Here is a 20,332-nt window from a genome sequence, read left to right on the forward strand (position 1 = left end):
AGTAGGATCGTTAACGGCTCAAGTTCATTGAAATAGAAAATTCACACCAGGGATGGTACTTGCCATGATTGGTACGGTGTTGGGTTGAAATCTGAAGTCCTCTGCCCCCCCGGTACCTCCACATCGGTGATCTTCCGGTGCTGTGGGGGTTAATGAGCTTCTGCACCTGTGACAGGCAAGTTCTGGCTACGCCCGTCCTTTCTGCCCCATGCATCATATAGAAGGCTTGTTAACCACTTGCTGACCGTGCTGCAGTTTTACAGCTACAGGGTGGCAGCTCTGTGCAGGATCACGTATAAATTTTATTACCAAAAGTATTGGGACACCTGCCTTTTACACTCACTTAATGGTATCCCAGTCTTATGCCCTGTACACACGGTCAGACATTCCGACTACAAAATCCGTCGGATTTTTTCAGACGGATTTTGGCCCAAAACTTGTCTTGCATACACACGGTCACACAAAGTTGTCGGAAAATCCGATCGTTTAGAACATGTACGATGGGACTATAAAGAGGGCAGTAGCCAATAGCTTTCGTCTCGTAATTTTATTCTAAGCATGCGTGGCACTTTTTTCGTCAGAATTGTCTACACACGATCTGAATTTAAACGATCGGATTTTGTTGTCAGAAAATTTTAGATCCTGCTCTCAAACTTTGTGTGTCGGAAATTCTGACGGTTAAAAGTTAGATGGAGCGCACACACGCACACGCGATCGGATTTTCCGCCAACAATATCCGATCGCACATTTTGCGTCGGAAAGTCCGACCGTGTGTACAGGGCATTAGTCCGTAGGGTTCAATATTGAGTTGACCTATGCAGAGGTAGAAAAAGCCCCGCATGCAACATCTCTGGGGCATGTTTGGAGAGCTGTAAAAAGCGCTCCAAAAATGCCCCTGCCCATTGAAATGAATGAGCAGTGCTTTGAAAGAGCTGCAAAACGGCTTTTTTTCTTTTTTTTTTTTTTTTTTAAACGACCTGCTAACGCCCGTAAAGCGCCGCAAAAAGGACAGGCACTTTAGCGGCAGTTTTAGCAGCACGTCAGTGTGAAAAGGCTCTAATAGTTCTAACTTCAGCTTGTTCAATTAACCACTTCAGCCCCGAAAGGATTTACCCCCCTTCCTGACCAAGCACTTTTTTGCGATACGGCACTGTGGCACTTTAACTGACATTTGCACGGTCATGTGTTATTCTACCCAAACAAAATTGACGTTTTTTTTTTTTTTTCCCCGCAAATAGCTTTCTTTTGGTGGTATTTAATCACCTCTGCGGTTTTTATTTTTTGCTCTATAAACAAAAAAAGCGTCAGTTTTTGAAAAAAAAAGCATTTTTTTTTTACTTTTTGCTATAATGAAAATCCCAAGAAAATATATGAAAAAAAAAAAACAATTTCTTCCTCAGTTTGGGCCAATATGTATTCTACATATTTTTGGTAAAAAAAGAATCTCAATAAGCGATTTTTGATTGGTTTATGCAAAAATTATCGCTGCTATAAAATAATAGATTTATGGCATTTTTATTATTCATTTTTTTTATTAGTAATAGCCGCGATCGGTTTATACAGCGATCAGTGCTATAAAAAATGCACTGATTACCGTGTGAATGTCACTGTCAGGGAAGTGGTTAAACACTAGAGGCGATCAAGGGGTTAACTGTGTTCCCTCAGCGTGTTCTGACTGTAGAGTGGTTGGGCTTACTCGAACATGACAGAGATCACTGCTCCCGATCACTGGGAGCAATAGATCCTTGTCATGTTGCTAGGCAGAACAGGGAAATGCCTGGTTTATATCTCCCTGTTCTGCCTCTCCGTGCCACGATCGCGGGCCACTGGTGGACATTGAGTCCATGGGGCACACTCCTGCAGTGCGTGTGCAGGTGTCCACTGGACGCGGATGATGGAGCGACGTACGGGTACCTGGTTTTGCGCACCCGTGCCCATTTGCCGACGTATATCGGCGTGAGCCAGACGGCAAGTGGTTAAAGAGGAAGTTAACCCTGATGGATTTACTTCCTCTAGGCTTACCTGTAGGTCAAAGTGGTTTGTAAGGGTTTACAACCACTTTAAGCTTTGACAATAAAACTTGAAAGTTGATTGGTTTCCATGCAGAGCTGCACCAGATTTTGCATGGTGCAAAATGTAAAAGAATGTAAAAGTTGCTTAATTTTTATTTCAGGGAAAATCGCCTTGAGGCCGGGTTCACACCGCTGCGATGCGGGAACGCCGCGAATCCGCGGCGTTTTCCCGCATCGCATTACTCCCGCCGGCAGTTCACACTGCCCTATGCGGATGGCTGGGAGTGTCAATGATATGTTAATGACACCCCCAGATCCGTCTGCATATCGCAGTGCGATCTGCCGACTCGCACAGGAAACGGATCGCATGGTGTGAACCCCCATGCGATCCGATTCTGTTGCGGACCAAAAAAAGGGTCCCGTGCGAGTTTGCTGCGGGAGCGCTGCGAATTCAGCCATACTATCTGTATGGCTGAACTCGCATCGCTACGGAGATCGGATGTGATTTGCGGTGCGAATCACATCCGGATCTCCCCCCGCAGCAGTGTGAACCCGGCCTGAAAGAGTGAATGGAATAGCAAATCTTTCACTCTCTTGCTTGGTCTTTCCTGGAGCATAGCAGGCAGATCTCCTCCAACCTGCGTGTTGCTTTGTCTTTTAAGGTTACTTTGCAATAAAAAGCTTAATCACCCCTCTATATTAATTTGCTTTACGAAACAAAAATGTTCTACCTACAAACTACATACAATTTTAGTAAACAATACAAAACATTACAAAGTATTACAAAATATGCATACAATATACACATGCGGAAACTCTCCTGCATGGATAATTTATGCAAGAGGGCTCCACTAAAAGTTTTTCAAGTAGAACTATAGGCAAAACTTTATTTTTTTATTTTTTTTCATTTTGGGTAGAGAAGAGGGAGGGTTATAACCCTTGTCAGCTTTTTGCCATCTGTATCCCATTGGGGGGGGGGGGGGATTTCCTTTCACTTCCTATCCCAAAGTCAAAACAGGAAGTGAGAAGATGCCCTGCAAATTAGGGCAATTACTTTGGAAACCCAAAGATTACAGAAATAATGTCCTGATTGGAAAATGTCCCCTCTACTATTTTTCTGGGGACCACCCAAAATGTAGGATTTTCTTTTACTTTCGCTTTTTATGATAAACGGGATAAATAGAGAAGCAGAATCTCTTTAACTGCGTAAGGACCGAGCCTCTTTCTGAGATTTGCTTTTTACAAGTTAAAAACATATTTTTTTTTGCTAGAAAATTACTTAGAACCCCCAAACCATATACATTTGTTTTTTTTCTAACACCCTAGAGAATAAAATGTAGGTTGTTGCAATACTTTCGGACACACCATATTTGCGCAGCGGTCTTACAAGCGCACTTTTTTTTTTATTGAAAAATGAGGCACCAGTAAAGTTAGCCCAATTATTTTTATATTGTGAAAGATAATGTTACGCTGAGTAAATTGATACCCATCATGTCGCACTTCAAAATTTGCGCCCGCTCTTGGAATGGCAACAAACTTTTACCTTTAAAAATCTCCATAGGTGACGTCTAAAAAAAATTCTACAGGTTGCATGTTTTAAGTTAGAGGAGGTCAAGGGTTAGAATTCTTGCTTCTCACTCTACCGATTGTGGCGATACCTAGTATGTGGGGTTTGAACACCGTTTTCATATGCGGGCGCTAGTCATGGAATGCGTTTCGCTTCTGCACGCGAGCTCGTCGGGACGGGGCACGTTTAAAAACATTTTTTTTTCATATTTTATCTTCTTTTTTTTTTTTTTTTTTTTACTGTTTTAAAAAAAAATACTTTTATTCCTATTACAAGTAATGTAAACATCCCTTGTAATAGAAAAAAGCATGGCAGGACCCTTTAAATATGAGATCTAGGGTGCCATGGTTAGGACAGCAGAGGAATGGAGTAAGTCCAGTATAAATGGTTTGTGGATGAACTTTAAAGAGACTCTGCTGAAACTTGTTTTTTTTTAGGTGGGCTTACACTGGGCAGTGTCAGAATGGTTAAGAGTAGCACTTAGCCCTCAAACGAGACAGGACAGAAGTTTTAATTTATTTAGACCCTAACCAAAGTGGAGAAACTTCTTTACCCCCATCAGAAAAGTGAATGCCCTTACATCTGAGCCAAGAGCGCCCACTGTGCTGCTTGTGGGCAGTATATGGGCCATAAAAAAATGGAAGGGACTGTTGATTGAGGTGCTGTATTGTTTAGGTGAGGCGTCTCAAATCTGAATAATTGTTTACTGTAGGTGAGAAATGGGGTATACTTTGCTCAAGTTTCCTTTGAAATTGTAAAATGTAAGCCCAGGTCTCGGCCACCTTGTGACTAATTGTGCTATCTTTGTTTGTCTTTATAGTCTGCCAGAAACCATGTCACATTACACAGATGAACCCAGATTCACCATAGAGCAGATAGACCTGCTGCAACGTCTGCGACGCACCGGTATGACCAAACATGAAATCCTGCACGCTCTGGAGACATTGGACCGTCTGGACCAAGAACACAGTGACAAATTCGGGAGGAGGTCCAGCTATGGGAGCAGCACTTATAACAGTACCAACAATGTCCCTGCCTCTTCTTCCACTGCCACCGCTTCAACACAGACCCTCCATTGTGGCATGTCCCCATCGCCCAGCAATAGCTGTGACACCTCCCCGCAACCTTGCACTACCAACCAGAACGGGAGAGAAAGTAGCGAGAGGATCCCGACATCCAATGGGAAGATGTCCCCAACACGTTATCATGCCAACAGCATTGGACCAAGGTCGTATAGCTTTGAAGCATCGGAGGAGGATCTTGATGTTGATGACAAGGTGGAAGAGTTAATGAGGTCAGTAAAGTACATTGAGCTAAAAAAAAAAAAAAAAAAGAATAATTAGTAAAAAAAAAATCCAGTTGCTGTGTTAGCATATGACTCCAAGCTCTGTAGTGTAATTATGTCCTTACAGGATGTCTCCAACTTACAAGCTGACCTCAATGTAATGTTTAATTGAGCAGCTAGTTGGTAAGTTGGGTTTAGTGTTGATTAATGTAAACTTCTGCACTCGGTGGCTAAAAAGATTTATGCTTCATACATTCTAGAATCTAGCAGGAGAATAACTTGGGGAGTCAATGGTGAGGATATGGGTGTTCTGTTAGGTCAGCCTTTCCTAACCTTTTTAGCCCAGAGGAACCCTTTAAATAATTTTCAGGGTACATGGAACCCCTGCTAAGATTGGTCCATTAGGGTCTTTACAGAAAATGCCCCTACCTGTTTCTTACCCTTACAGTCCACTGGTGCCATGCAACTGGTTCTTCAAAGTGGTAATGGACCTGGTAACTTAAAGGCAGCTTCTGATAGTAACGCCTATAACCACAGCTCTAGGAACCCCTAGCAACCTCTGGAGCAACCCTAGGGCTCCACAGACCTCTGATTGGGATTGACTTTACTTAGAGTTTAGACTTAATAATAACATGCAGTGCCAAACTTTAGTATCCGAAACAAGTAAAACCTCTTTTTGTAATAGGTGGTATAGACTCCAGAGCGAGCAAGATCTACTTTTACCATTGTACAAGGCGAATGCCTCACCTGAGATATGCAGTTCAGTTTTTGGCCACCAGTTCACAAAGGATTATGGAGCAATGGATAAAGTGCAGAGAAGGGCAACCGAATTGATAAGAGGCATGGAGGAGCTCAGCTGTGAGGAAATGTGAATGTATTCTCTCTTGGGATGAGGTGATTAGGGGGAACAAAAAAAAAAACTGAATATTAACATGTATTATCAGCAAAATCAGAGATTAATCCAGGAATTATGTGATTGCTTTGGAGGATCAGGAAGGATTTTGCTGGTGCAGCAAATTGCAATATACTTTATAGGATTTTTTTTCCTTCCTCTGGATCAGCCATGGGTATTGGGCTCTGCGTTTAGAGGTTTCCTTTTTATGTCTTAATTTTTATGTTTTAGTTGAACTAGATGGACTTTTTTTTTATTCTTTTAACCCAACTATATAACCTCTCTGGGGAGGAAAGGTCTACAACGGGGTTGTCAAGCTTGGTTACATTGTGGGCCGTGTCAGCATGATGGTTGACCTCCAAGGGCCAGTTGTATCTTTAAGACTATATAAATGTACCCAGAGACGGACTGACAACTCATGGGGCCCCTGGGCAATAGGAGATTATGGGGCCCCCAGGCAATAGATTATGGGGCCACACAGTATACTATAGCTGCAATTAACGATTATTTTCATAATCGATTAGTTGACTGATTACTGTTTTGATTAATCGATTAATCGGTTAATAACCTTAAAGTGTGGTGTCTAATTTAGTTAATATGTAAAGTTTAAAAAAAGGCAATTTATTTGTAAATATCTCTATGCAGTAGCAAATATAAAAAAAACAACTATATGGTTAGGGAGTAAAATATCTAATCCACTCTGAGAATAACAGACAGAAGAGATATACTGTATATATTAGAGGGGATATATACTGTGTATATACTATTAGAGGAGATATACTGTATATACTATTGAAGATGTACTGTATATACTATTATAGGCTATATACTATTAGGAGAGATATACTGTATATACTATTAGAGAGATATACTGTACTATTAGAAGAGATATACTGTATATACTATTATAGGCTATATACTGTATATACTATTAAAGGAGAGATATACTGTATATACTATTAGCAGAGATATACTGTATATACTATTAGCAGAGATATACTGTATATACTATTAAAGAGATATACTGTACTATTAGAAGAGATGTACTGTATATACTATTATAGGCTATATACTGTATATACTAGAGGAGATATACTGTATATACTATTAGCGGAGATATACTGTATATACTATTAGAGGGTCAATCTGGTAAATATCATCAGACTCATTAATTTTAACCCCATTATGTTACTGGCCGATTAATCGATTATGAAAATAGTAATCGATTAATTTCATAATTGATTAGTTGTCGATTAGTTGTTTCAGCCCTACAGTACACACACACACACACACACACACACACACACACACACACACACACACACACACACACACACACACACACACACACACACACACTCTACACATACGCACACTGAAAAGGTACTGGAGAGGCGGGGCAGCTATAATCTTGGGATTTTTAAATACAGATTTTTACATACTGTCCCTGGTTTTATTGAGGCTGGTAACCCTTATCGGGCCCCTTAGTGGCATGGGGCCCTCGGGCAGTGCCCGAATGGTCAGTCAGCCCCTGAATGTACCCTTATCTTAATAAATAATTGCCTCTTCATTCAGTTATTGATGGTTTTAGTAATCACTTAAGACTTAGGCTGTGAAGGACAGGTGCAGACTGCAGAGCCCACTGACACTCCTGTTGCAGATGATGCAAGTCTAAAAAGAAAGGTCGCACACCGCTGGCATCATCCACAAGAAACTTTATTGGAGACTGCTCAGACAGAATATGCTACTGCCATAGTGTTCTGTCTCAACAGTCTCCAACAAAGTTTCTTGTGGATGATAGCAGCAGTGTGCGACCTTTCTTTTTAGACTTGCATCATCTGCTTTCGACCTTTCTTTTCAACTGGTATAAATTTGTAGTATTTAAAAAAAAAAAAAAAAAAAAATTATAGATGTCCAGAGCACCCCACCCCCCCTTACATCAGATGTCAAGAGCACCACCCTCCCTTACATCACCGTGCACCACCCTCCCCTTGTGCTGCTGCCGGGGAAAAGCATGGGCAGAGCTGGGAATCAACAGTGAAGAAAAAATAACTGTAACCGCAGAAACAGTGTTACTGTGAACATATAGGCATGTGGGCAATAAACAAATAATCGTATTTAATCCATAAGGCCCCATTCACACCTGAGTGTTTTGTAGCCTGAAGCTACAAAATGCTGGAGGGGGAGAAAAAAAAGTAAATGATTCTCTATGGAGATGGTTCACATCTCCACTCCAAAACGCCGGAAGCCAGAAGCTCCAAAACGCCGGAAGCCAGAAGCTCCAAAACGCCGGAAGCCAGAAGCTCCAAAACGCCGGAAGCCAGAAGCTCCAAAACGCCGGAAGCCAGAAGCTCCAAAACGCCGGAAGCCAGAAGCTCCAGAACGCCGGAAGCCAGAAGCTCCAGAACGCCGGAAGCCAGAAGCTCCAGAACGCCGGAAGCCAGAAGCTCCAGAACGCCGGAAGCCAGAAGCTCCAGAACGCCGGAAGCTCAAACAAGTTCTGGAATGTTTTTTTTTTTAGGCAGATTTTGGCATTTTTCTGCTTTTTACATTGGTGACCTTTTGACCTGCACAAAAGTGTGGCAAAATTGCGCAGCTTTCTGCCTGAAAACACTACGCTCAGATGTGAATGGGGCTTAAGGCTAGGTATCCACTAGTGTGACTTCTCATGCGATTTGGGACAGTAAAGTCACATGAGAAGTCTTACACCATGATTTCCAATGAGTACCATTCATATCTGTGCGACTTTAAGACTCAGCGACTTCAAAGTAGTCCCTGCACTACTTTGGTCCCACTTTGATGCGACTTGAGGTCCATAGACCTGAAGAATACGCAGGCATTGCTTCAAGTCGCGGCAAAAAAATTGCAAGATTTTGGGGACGCAATAGTGGAAACATAGCCTAAAAGGTCAATAATCTATGGTTGATGGCAGCAGCTGTCCTCAGAGAGAGCCAGCTCTGTAACCAGGATGAAACCAGGAGAAAGACAGGAAGTGCCACCTCAGTGTAGAATTAAATCAAATATTTAATGGCACGGTATACAATAGCACTCACAAGGGAGAGATTAAAAACAGGCTCTTCTGTATGTGGTATCTCTCCTGGCGTCCAAGGCAAGCATCCACGCATTGTAGAGGTGGAAGGGGGTCCACTGTCAGTCCTGTGCCCATCAGGAAGTCGGCCCGGAACCAGTGTGGAGTGCAGAGCAGTGACGTCACCGAAAGTGGGGAAGCATCAGGTATAGAAACCATGCTAAACGGGCAGAATGGACAGGGTGGGAAGCAGAAAGTGCAGGGTCTAGGGCAATGATTCTCAACCAGGGTTCCTCCAGAGGTTGCTAGGGGTTCGTTCAGAATTGGCCCATTTCTGCCTCTCAGATAAGTTCCCACTGACACCATTGATCTTTTTAGCTATCTGTATGGAGGTAATTCTTCCCAATGACCACAAGTGTAAGGACCATTCTTCCCACTGACCATCACACTAACGTATCATGAGTTGTAGATTTCTAATTTTTAGCAGGGGTTCCTTGAGATTGGAGAACTATTTCAAGGGTTCCTCTGTGTTGAAAAGGTTGAGAAAGGCTGGTCTAGGGGAAGAAAAGAGGAGGGCTGGAATCCACTGTCGGAGTCTGCTGAATGCGGAGTCTGGGGAGGGGGGGGCAGAGATGAGGTGGTGCTGTTTCTGCACAGAGAGGTACAGGATTTGTAAAATAAATTCTGTCCTCATCTCTGCTACCAACTGCTGGGATGGGGGGAGGTCAGGAGCAGAGACTAGATTGTTAGCAGCTGCATGGAGGAGTGCAGGATCTGGTGAAGGAGTTCTGTCGTCCTCTCTGCTGCCGACTGGTGGGACAAGGTGGGGGCAGAGACAATGGGGGTGTCGCAGCTGCACGAGAGGTGCGTAGTACATGAAATGGTCTGTGGGCCCTCATTTGGTCCGCTGGCCTTATGTTTGACACGTGCTCTACAATGATGCTGGATGTCTTCCACGCAGGGAATGGGGTGGGCTCTACTTGTCTTGCTGCAGCTTCTAATGCACATTGTGCAGTGAAATCAGAGTAAGTAGTGCCAGTAGAGGAGAGGAGCCTGTGCAACTGTGCAATTCGGAAGTTGCCCTTTAAGGCTCGGTTCACACAGCGGGCGGCACGACTTGCAGCGCCGCGACCTGCACACGATCAGCGGCGACTTGCAAAACGACTTCTGTATAGAAGTCAATGCAAGTCGCCCGAAGTCGCCGCAAAAGTAGTACAGGAACCTTTTTTCTAAGTCGGAGCGACTTGAGTCGCTCCTATTAGAACGGTTCTGTAGTACAGAACGGAGCGCGACTTGTCAGGCGGCGAAGTCGCCTGGACAAGTCGCCCCTGTGTGAACCGAGCCTTAGTGTTTAGCCAGTAAAGCTGCTCCATCCTTTGGTTAGAGTTTAGCGATGATTGGAGAGATTCTAGAGGTGTAAATCTATCTGCTAAACAAATACATTAGTTTCTTCACTCAAACACTGTAATTGGTTCTGAAATTTCTCATTTCAATTTAATTAGGAAACCGATTAAAATTCTGTTGTGGCCTTTAATTTCAGCTGTATATCTTCCATTGTTTTAATTAAGTGCTCCCTCTTCACCGAACTTAGCGGTTCACCCGGCTCAATACGGGAACGAAAGCACACTGCTGACTTCAGTGGCTTTTTCTGGTTCTAGTGACACAGCGAACGACTCTGTATTCCGTGTGTCATAATTAATATATTGTAATTACAAGACTTTAAATATTTCACTCTGACAGCAAAGCTCTTTTCTGTAAATTGAAATACAGGCTAAAATAGATTTAATTCTATTACGGTGTCAAGGAGTGACTATTGACGAGAATTAAACCTGCATAGGTTATACGTATATATAGATTGTTTAATGCTTTGCACTGCTTAAAATGTTTTAGGTTTAAGCTAAATTTTATGTCTGCCCTGATTCCTCATTACCTTGCTCACTTCCTACATCAACTGAGGTCAGATGGGGCATGAATTGGAGTTATCTGAGATACAAAGGTGCAGGAATTGAGGCTGGTCTTGTATGTGAAGGCGCAGGAGCTTAGGCTGATGTGAGATGTAAAGGTGCTGAAATTGGGGTGATCTTAGGTGTGAAGGTGCAGAAATTGGGGCTCACCTGAGGTGTGAAGGTGCAGGAATTGGGGCTCACCTGAGTTGTGAAGGTGCAGGAATTGGGGCTCACCTGAGGTGTGAAGGTGCAGGAATTGGGGCTCACCTGAGGTGTGAAGGTGCAGGAATTGGGGCTTACCTGAGGTGTGAAGGTGCAGGAATCGGGGCTCATCTGAGGTGTGAAGGTGCAGGAATTTGGGCTCACCTGAGGTGTGAAGGTGCAGGAATTTGGGCTCACCTGAGGTGTGAAGGTGTAGGAATCGGGGCTCATCTGAGGTGTGAAGGTGCAGGAATCGGGGCTCATCTGAGGTGTGAAGGTGCAGGAATTGGGGCTCATCTGAGGTGTGAAGGTGCAGGAATTGGGGCTCATCTGAGGTGTGAAGGTGCAGGAATTGGGGCTCATCTGAGGTGTGAAGGTGCAGGAATCGGGGGGGGCTCATCTGAGGTGTGAAGGTGCAGGAATCTGGGCTCATCTGAGGTGTGAAGGTGCAGGAATCGGGGCTCATCTGAGGTGTGAAGGTGCAGGAATCGGGGCTCATCTGAGGTGTGAAGGTGCAGGAACTGGGGTTGATCTGAGGTGTGAAGGTGCAGGAATTGGGGCTCATCTGAGGTGTGAAGGTACAGGAATCGGGGCTCATCTGAGGTGTGAAGGTGCAGGAATCTGGGCTCATCTGAGGTGTGAAGGTACAGGAATCTGGGCTCATCTGGGGTGTGAAGGTGCAGGAATCTGGGCTCATCTGAGGTGTGAAGGTGCAGGAATTGGAGCTCATCTGAGGTGTGATGGTTCAGGAATCGGGGCTCATCTGAGGTGTGATGGTTCAGGAATCGGGGCTCATCTGAGGTGTGAAGGTGCAGGAATCTGGGCTCATCTGAGGTGTGAAGGTGCAGGAATCGGGGCTCATCTGAGGTGTGATGGTTCAGGAATCGGGGCTCATCTGAGGTGTGAAGGTGCAGGAATCTGGGCTCATCTGAGGTGTGAAGGTGCAGGAATCGGGGCTCATCTGAGGTGTGATGGTTCAGGAATCGGGGCTCATCTGAGGTGTGAAGGTGCAGGAACTAGGGCTGCTTTGAGACCTGAAGGTGCAGGACCTGGGTTTGCTCTGAGGTCTGAAGGTGCAAGAATTTGGTTGATCCAAGGTGTGAAGTTGCGGGAATTGGGGTAATCCGAGGTGTAACGATGCATGGATTTGGGATTGATCTGAGATATGAAGGTGCCGTAACAGGAACTCATAGGTGATGCTATGGTGTAGGAACTTGGACTACCCCGAGGCCTGAAGGTGCAGGACTTAGTGCTAATCTGATGTTTGAAAATGCAAGAACTGAGACTGCTCTGAGGTCTGACGGTGCAGGAATTGGGGTGATCTGAGGCATGAAGGTGAAGCAACTGTGGTGATCTGTGGTATGAAGTTCAGGATTTTGGGGTTGATCTGATTTATGGAGGTGCAGGAATTTTATGGTTGATCTGAGGTGTGAAGGGGCAGGGATTGGGGTTGCTCCGAGGTGTGAAGGTGCAGGAATTCGGGTTTATCTGGGGTGTGAAGATGCAGGAGCTAGGTTGTGATGGTGCTGGAACTGGGTGTGATCAGAGTTGTAGAGGTGCAGTAATTTGGGGCTGATGAGGTCTACTGCATGCTGTTGTTCAATGGACACTGGTTGTCTAATGATTATAAATTTACGCTAAATGTGGAAATGTTTGCTAACCCCAGTAATGTGCCTGAAGCAATTCTGTTGCTTAATGAAAATAAAATTTAAAGAGAACCAACCTGTTAAATAAGGGTTATACTGTCCTTTCTGGCAGGTGATGTGCTTATGCTTTACTCTTTTGAAGAGTTCCTGGTGCCACTTCAACCTGACACTTCTAGGTGTTTCATATAGCATGGTACCCACTGGGCACTGTAGTGCCACATCTGGCCCCTTTCTTTACTTTGTCATGAAATGATGCTGCAGACATTGGAAGGCATCACAGTGCTTTACAGGGGACATCTTACAGGAAACACCCTTCGGCGTGTCAGGAGAAGGGTTTCATATGCAATCTGTCAGAGTCATATTGAGACACAACTGGCCAACACGCCGCATGAACCCCCCCCCCATGCAAAAAGTTAAGGCTGCAAAAAGTTAATCGCCCGCTGTAATTCTCTTAGGAGCATTGGCTCCAAGGATATGTCTCGGTCTGGAGTAGATTAGAACAGAAAAAACATTTCTGTTGCTCAGCTTATTGGAAAAAAAAAAAATATAGATTTAAAGGTTCCCATGTATCTTGAGTTCTTTGCAGTTTGTAAAGTTTTGATGGACTGTCATCAATCAATTACCGAGTCTCAATAACCTGTCTGGCATGCTGGCTGAGGTATTAGATTTATGTGTGCTTTTTGTGTGTGCTATGTAATGATCTCTATGATTTATTGCCTGATATTCTACTGACGCAGCTCATAATGCAAAATCTGCAGTTTTAGAGATTTTATTTTATTTTTAATATTCCTGGTTTCTTGAAAAGCTTTTTTTTCTTCTCCCATTTTTACATTAAACGTATGTGCTTAAAGGGAGGGGTGGACAAATTTTAATGTGCAATTCAGTAGCCTGGCTGAACTGAAGAGTGCCCACAAGAAGTCCTCACATTCTGGCAACTTGGTGTAGAACACTCATGCCCAACCCACATGCAGCTCTTGGGCACTTAAGGTGTGGCCCTTGGGCCCCTACAGACAATATTCTGTATATTGATCCTTACTTGAAGGATTTGAAACAAGAAAGGGGTTGCAGGAAAATATCATCATACCTTAGCAAGTCCTTAGCATGGACTTTATTGGCACCTACATGAGACGGACAGTTTTTCAATATTTATTTGACACCACATCTGGGTATAAAAATGAATATACCCCAGTCAGGCCACAACAGTACCAGCTATATATGATATAGGGTAGCCTTTATAGTCAAGGTGTATGGGTCCCATCCATTGTTCAACGCATATAGCTAACTGCTTAGCTTCTTCAGGACTGCAATAAGTGGGATATCAAATTATGTAAAATAGTGGGCTGCCCGCACACTAACAAGTCTAGAGGCGATTCAGTTCGCATTGTGCGCTATACAATTATTTCATTCATTCATTCATTCAAGTCTGGTGGACGGACATTGGCGTAATAGGTCTTCATGTGTTCAAAGGCGCTCTGGTGTGTAGTAGGGTAATCTACCATCCAATGCCATGGTATTATTGGATCTCCATATGAAATATCCAAAACTGGGTCCGAAATTAAAATGTTTGGACATGAATAATGTTGCTGCGAGGTGGCCATACACAGTAATTCCTAGTGAACCTCTGGTTTAGTCACTCAATGAGGTCATATGCTCACTAAACCTTGCTTGTATTGAAGAAAAGCCAGATGCCTTCCAAAGAGATAATGGGATCTTTTGTATAGGTAATGCCGCCATGACATTACCTTTATCTTTTATATGCTGGAAATTTTAGTTCATCTTTTAAAGAAAAAAAGAAAAATTTAGCTCACAACTCTACCCTTTCAGTCCTCACGGCAGTGTACTTTGTGGTTCCCATCTTCTTCCACCCTCTCTAGTCAGTTTAATAGTCCGGCACTTTCAAACCTGTCTATAAAGCACCAAAGACTCTGTAACAGCCCAGTGTGTGTAGAGGTGAGTGCCCATTTGTCAGCACTGGCTACGTGACCATAGTGTGAATCCTTTTGAAGAGGAAGTAAACCCTGATGAGTTTACTTCCTCTTTCATTCCCTGCAAAGGCAAAGCATAATGGACTACTATGCATCGCATAGTAGCCCATTATGTGTCACTTACCTGACACAGGAGCCAGCGAAGTCGCGCTGTCCCCTGTAGTCCGCCGCATCCATCTTGCTGGTGGCGTCTCGCAGCTCCACCGCTGTCATTCGGCGGAGCCGCGATGACGTCACTCCCGCGCATGCGCACGGGAGCCGACACGCGCGGCAGATCCATTGTTGGAAATGCCGCGCTCAGTGCGCCTGTGCGTCGCTGTCTACGGCGCATGCGCCGTAGACAGCGGTGGCTGTCTTCAGGCAAATATCTCCTAAACCGTATAGGTTTAGGAGATATTTCTTGGACCTACAGGTAAGCCTTAATCTAGGCTTACCTGTAGGTCAAAGTGGTTTGTAAGGGTTTACAACCACTTTAAGGCTCCTTTTTCTCCTTGGACGGCATAGTGGAACAAAGATGAGTGCCCTGCCACCGTGGGAAAAATGTAGAAGAAAATGGCACCTGATTTGTATTAAGGGTTAATGTGAAGTTCCAGTCGATAGTTTCTGAGCAGAGAAAGCTGTGTTTTTGGTTTTCTTCGGGTTTTGTAGTCGCAGATTGGGGCCTGAAGCTTGATGGTTCCAAAGTGAATTGGATGGGGACAAAATCTTCAATCCTGTGTCCGGATTTTACCAGGTACCTGAAGCCTTTGTTAGTACACAGGTGTGCAGGGTTGATATATACTCAAGCCTGAAGATAGCCCAGAGATCCCAGTTTGGAAACAGAAGGTTTGACCCACGGGTCAGAGGAGCCTCAGACACTAGTTAACAGAATGTCCCACCCAGGGGTCAGAGGAGCCCCATACAGAAGTCAAGAGACTAGGTCTCACCCAGGGCTCAGAGGAGCCACAGATGGGAGACGGAAGATCCCCTTCCTTTCTAGGAGACGGGTGGGCATCCTATCGTGGAATCGGTAGATTCCCTATCCAGAGGCCACGTGTGGGCCATGCAGCAGGGCGCTGTGACTAAAGGCTAAGACAGCCAAGGGAACCAAGGGAGCTGGGCTACACAGTCAGAGGGAATGGTAACAAGAGCAGCAGTGCTGCTGACAAGGGAGCCAGGTGGCTCTGTATTTTCAGTTGACTGATGATGGTAGAAATCCCTGCGTGGGCAACTGATATTTGTGAACTTTCTGTTTTGTTCAATAAAAGTTGGCTGCTATGCCCTAAAATACCGTTTGGACTGTCGCAACTCATTGAAAAATGCATCTACCACAAGAGTATAATCATCCTCAATACCACGGTCCTCACAGTCAGGTGGGCAGTGCAGACCAATGAGTGCTCACCACTGCAAGCAGTATGCTGCTATACAGCCTCCAGCACTTTTTAGTGGAGTTTTACGGTGTCAGACTGTTATACCCATCCCCCAGGTTGAGAACCACTGCTCTAGAGGTTGCTTGAGTAATGAGCACTTTTTGCCTCTCAGATAGGTTCCCACTGACACCAATGATCATATTAGCTATCAGTAAGGGTGTAATTCTATCCAATGTCCACAAGTGTAAGGATTGTTCTTCCTATTGACCATTACACTAATGTATCATGACTTGTGTGTGTGTATAGTAATTTTTAGTTGGGTTTCCCTGAGAACAATCATTTTATTGTCTGTCAGTATTGGTGCAACAGGTTCAATAAGATACACCACCATGTTGGATTAAGAAAAGTATAGTAAGACCTCTACTATTTTGTGTTATATTGTTCTTGCAAAGTTGTGCAATAATTGTAATAATATAATGCATCTAAATGTTAAATGTGAACAGGCACATTTGAAAACCAGGTGACATCTAAGATGTTATTTCTCATTTCGAAATATTTTCTCTCACTTACTGGAAGTGAAAGGCATCTAACCAATCCCTACTCCGACCAAAAAAAATCTCTGCATCTTCCTGAGGTTTATCATGCATGAGCATTGGCACTTTTGCTTCTTCTGTACATTTGTCAAGCATTCAACGCCTTAATTTTACAGAGCAGTGTTCACTTGCCTTTACACCGTTCAGCTAGAATATTATGACCACCCATCAAAGCATGAACTAGGCCTCTAAAGGTATGCTGTGGTTTCTGGCACCAAGTCGTCAGTAGCAGATCTTTTAAGTCCTGTAAGTTGGGAGGTGGGGCCTCCATGGTTGGGACTTGTTTTTCAAGAACATCCCATGCGCACCACAACTGTTCTGCAGCTACACAGCCCCATACACAACAAACGGCGATGCACTCTGTGTTCTGACAGCTTTCTATCAGAACCGGCATTATCATCTTTAGCAAGTTGAGCCACCGTAGCTCTTCTATTGGATCAGACTCCCCATGTGCATCAATGAGCCTTAGCCACCCATGACCCTGTTGCTGGTTTTCCTTCTTTGGACTACTTTTGGTTGGTCCTGACCACTGCAGACCGGGAACATCCTACAAAAGCTGCAGTTTTGGAGTTGCTCTGACCCAGATGTCTAGACATTACAATTTGGCCCTTGTCAGTGGCTTTAAATCCTTATGCTTGTCCAGTTTTTCTGTTTTTAACATATCAACTTCAGGGACAACATGTTAACTTCAACATGTGAACTTGTGCTGTCCGGGATTCCTTCCCCCTTTCCGTTGTCACATTTGGCACTGAAAGGGTAGAGTTGCTCCCACTTCCAGTGAAAGATCTCCGCAGTATCAGTGGCGATCTATGCCATGCCCCCCGACCCCCCCCCCCCCCCACGCTGTCTTCGGGGGAGACACAAGTCCCAGAAGGCAGCAGGGACCACTCAGAACGTCCAGTGCGACTCGCACATGCGCAGTAGGGAACCAGGCTGTGAAGCCGCAAGGCTTCACTTCCTGATTCTCTTACTAGCAATGCCTGCACCAGGAGCCGTGAGGGCAGCTGCAGTATTTATAGCTGACGACTTTTTATTTTTTTATGTATTTTTTAAGACTGAGCTTAGCTTTAATATATCCCACCCATTTTCAGATGGCATTGTAATTGATGTCATTCACATAATGTTGTAGCCGATTAGTGTATATTTTGCAATGAACGTGTATCGCATACATTTTTTTGTAAACTCTGCATGTGCTGTTATATTTTTCTTTAAACAAATTCATGGATATACCATGTAAACACAAGTAAAACCCATCGCAAACAAATCTCCAATGCAAACGGTTTCGCCCTTGGAGCCTGCTGCGTTTGTCTTCCTTCTAAATCTGGTACTTGTCTACTTTTTTTTTTTTTTTTAAAGGTGTTTATTTTGTAACATAAAACAATAAAAGGACTGTAATTACAGATGTGTAAAGTGCACATAACAGAACCACTTACATAGTAGGGAGAGTGGAACGATTTTAACAGTCCATAAGAATCAGAAATACCCCAGGAACACACACTCGCTCATTCATACTTGCACTCACTCAAATCTGCAGCACATCCAACCCCGTAAAGACAGCAGAGGTCTAGGATCCCCCCATGCATTGGATGTCTCTTATATAACAATCTGTGATTATCAATTTTGGCATCTTACGGAAAAGTAATAAGAGTACATTAGTAGTGGGCCTACTGGGAAAGCTGTGAAGAAAGGACACCCCCCCCCCCCCCCCCCCCAGAAATCCTCAGAGACATCAAGCCACGGTTGCCGGATTTTGGTGAATTTCTTAGGGCATGCCCTACTCTTGTATATCAATTTGAATTTGGGAAGGACCTCGTGAACAATGCAGAAGAAGGTATGGGCTCAAAGGGGACCCACATCCTTAGAGTGCAATAGGATGGTTTTACATGCATAAAATTAATAGTATACGTAGCAAAGACCTGGTGGGGGTACGGTGAACATGGTCTTTGAGGATTCCCAAAAGTCCCACTTCTGGGGTGTGAGGCATCAGTAGATGTAGTTTGTGGTCGAAGAAAGCAAATAATTTCTTCCAGAAGGTTGAAAGTCCGGGACAGGTCCAGAACATATGGAAAAAGTCAACATTAATCATATCGCATCTAGCACATGCAATATCCTGTCCCAGACCCATCTGGACCAGCCTAGCTGGGGTGTAATGGAGGTGGTATATAAACTTAAATTGTATCAGTAGGTCAGCAGTGCTAATTACGTCCTGAAAACATATCTCAGTTGCTTCTTCCCTGGCTTCTTCAGAAAGCTCAGGCATAGACAATAGCCATTTGCGATGAGAGTTCTGAAAAGGATCAGCTCTCACCAGCTGGAGGCCAGTTTGGCAATTTCGGGTAGCGACAGGAGATCTTCAAAGGACGATTCCGTGAGCTCAATGGTCAGTGTCCCAAACTGTGCCCGATTGGCACGTCTGAGTAATAAGAAATATTTGAAAAATATTTTATTGTCCATGTCATATATAAGTCTGAGTACGTCAGGATACTTGTCTACTTAAAGAGGAAGTAAACTTGGTTGCTGGGGCTGAGCTTTTACCGTAATATGCACATCAAACGCCAACCTCCGTCTGTTCTCTGATCCAAAGATAAGTGGTCCAGGCACCTGCTATTGCTACGGTCCTTACCGTTGTTGCCTTCTCCACTGCTGATTCTTCTGGGTTCCACAGAAATCCTCTTCAGCCATTGGGCGTTTACTAGAGCTGCGCGATTCTGTCTAAAATGAGAATCACTATTTTTTTTCTCTCGTGATTTTCGCGGCGTAACATCATCTTTCACATTTAAACAAAAAAAAAATTGGGCTGACTTTATTTTTTCGTTTTTATTTTTTATTCATTGAAGTGTATTTTTTTTTTCCCAAAAAATGTTTGAAAGACCGCTGGGCATACAGTGTGACATAAAATATTGCAGAAATTGACATTTTATTCACTAGGGTCTCTGCTAAAATATATATAATGTTTGGGGGTTCCAAGTAATTTTCTAGCAAAAAATATTGATTTTACCTTAAGAAGCAAGTGTCAGAAAAAGATTTAGACTCTAAGTGGTTAAAATTAATGCATTTACATTTGTTTAAAAACTTGGCAGACTGCCTGGATTTTTTCTTTACACATAGAAGTTCCCCTTTGAGCTAAGAAGGAAGAGTTATGGCCCGTGCACACGATCCGAATATCGTACGACAGATTATACAACCTTTTTCGCTTAATAGTCGCAAGTAGAAATTGAATAGGTAAATAAAGTCCCGAAAATTCTCGTAGGACAGAAAAAAAAATCGGAAGTGATGTCATGTGTTGTAATGTATTTGTATTGTATTTTCGAACGACAACTATACTGACTAAATGAAAATTGTACAATCTGGAATCATACGAGGAAAATTTTTGTGCATGTCCGATCGAATTATATCGGATGAACAATCGTGATCGGCTGTTGAAAGTAGTGTACACGATACGAAAATCGTACGATTCTTCCTCAGACGACAGTTTTCGTAGGATATTTGGATCGTTCGGGCCATTAGTTACAATGTTTCATATTAAAAATTTGGCAGACTGCCTGGATGTTTTCTTTTGACAGCTGAGTGAGCAGATAAGTCTCTCCACTTCAGGGGGGCTGAATCGAGATCACGATTTTTTTTAATGATTAATTGAACAGCTGTAGTGTTTACTGATGATTTAATTCCTGTGCATCAGGCCTAGTGATGGCGGGAAGGAGAGAGTGTACAATTCACGGCACTTTTACCCTACAGTGTACACCAAAAATAAAACCTGACTTGGTCCAAGATTTTTCTGCTGCAAATCCCTACCTCCTAGGGCGGCACAGTGGTGTCACAGTGGTTAGC

At 43.7% G+C, this 20,332-nt stretch overlaps 1 protein-coding gene across 7 annotated transcripts in view; it reads left to right on the top strand.

Annotated features, from left to right (window-relative positions):
- Nucleotides 1-20,332, top strand: part of HMBOX1 (homeobox containing 1) — a 178,836-nt gene that overhangs the window by 101,578 nt on the left and 56,926 nt on the right. For all 7 annotated transcript variants that reach the window (XM_077489263.1, XM_077489264.1, XM_077489265.1 and 4 more), the window contains exon 3: nt 4,400-4,873. In XM_077489263.1, coding sequence (XP_077345389.1) covers nt 4,400-4,873 — 474 coding nt within the window. The remainder of the gene's footprint in view (nt 1-4,399; nt 4,874-20,332) is intronic.

Source organism: Lithobates pipiens, unplaced genomic scaffold, assembly GCF_037356315.1.
Source record: "Lithobates pipiens isolate NorthernLeopardFrog02 unplaced genomic scaffold, aLitPip1_a1.2 Scaffold_18, whole genome shotgun sequence".
Taxonomy (NCBI): Eukaryota; Metazoa; Chordata; class Amphibia; order Anura; family Ranidae; genus Lithobates; species Lithobates pipiens.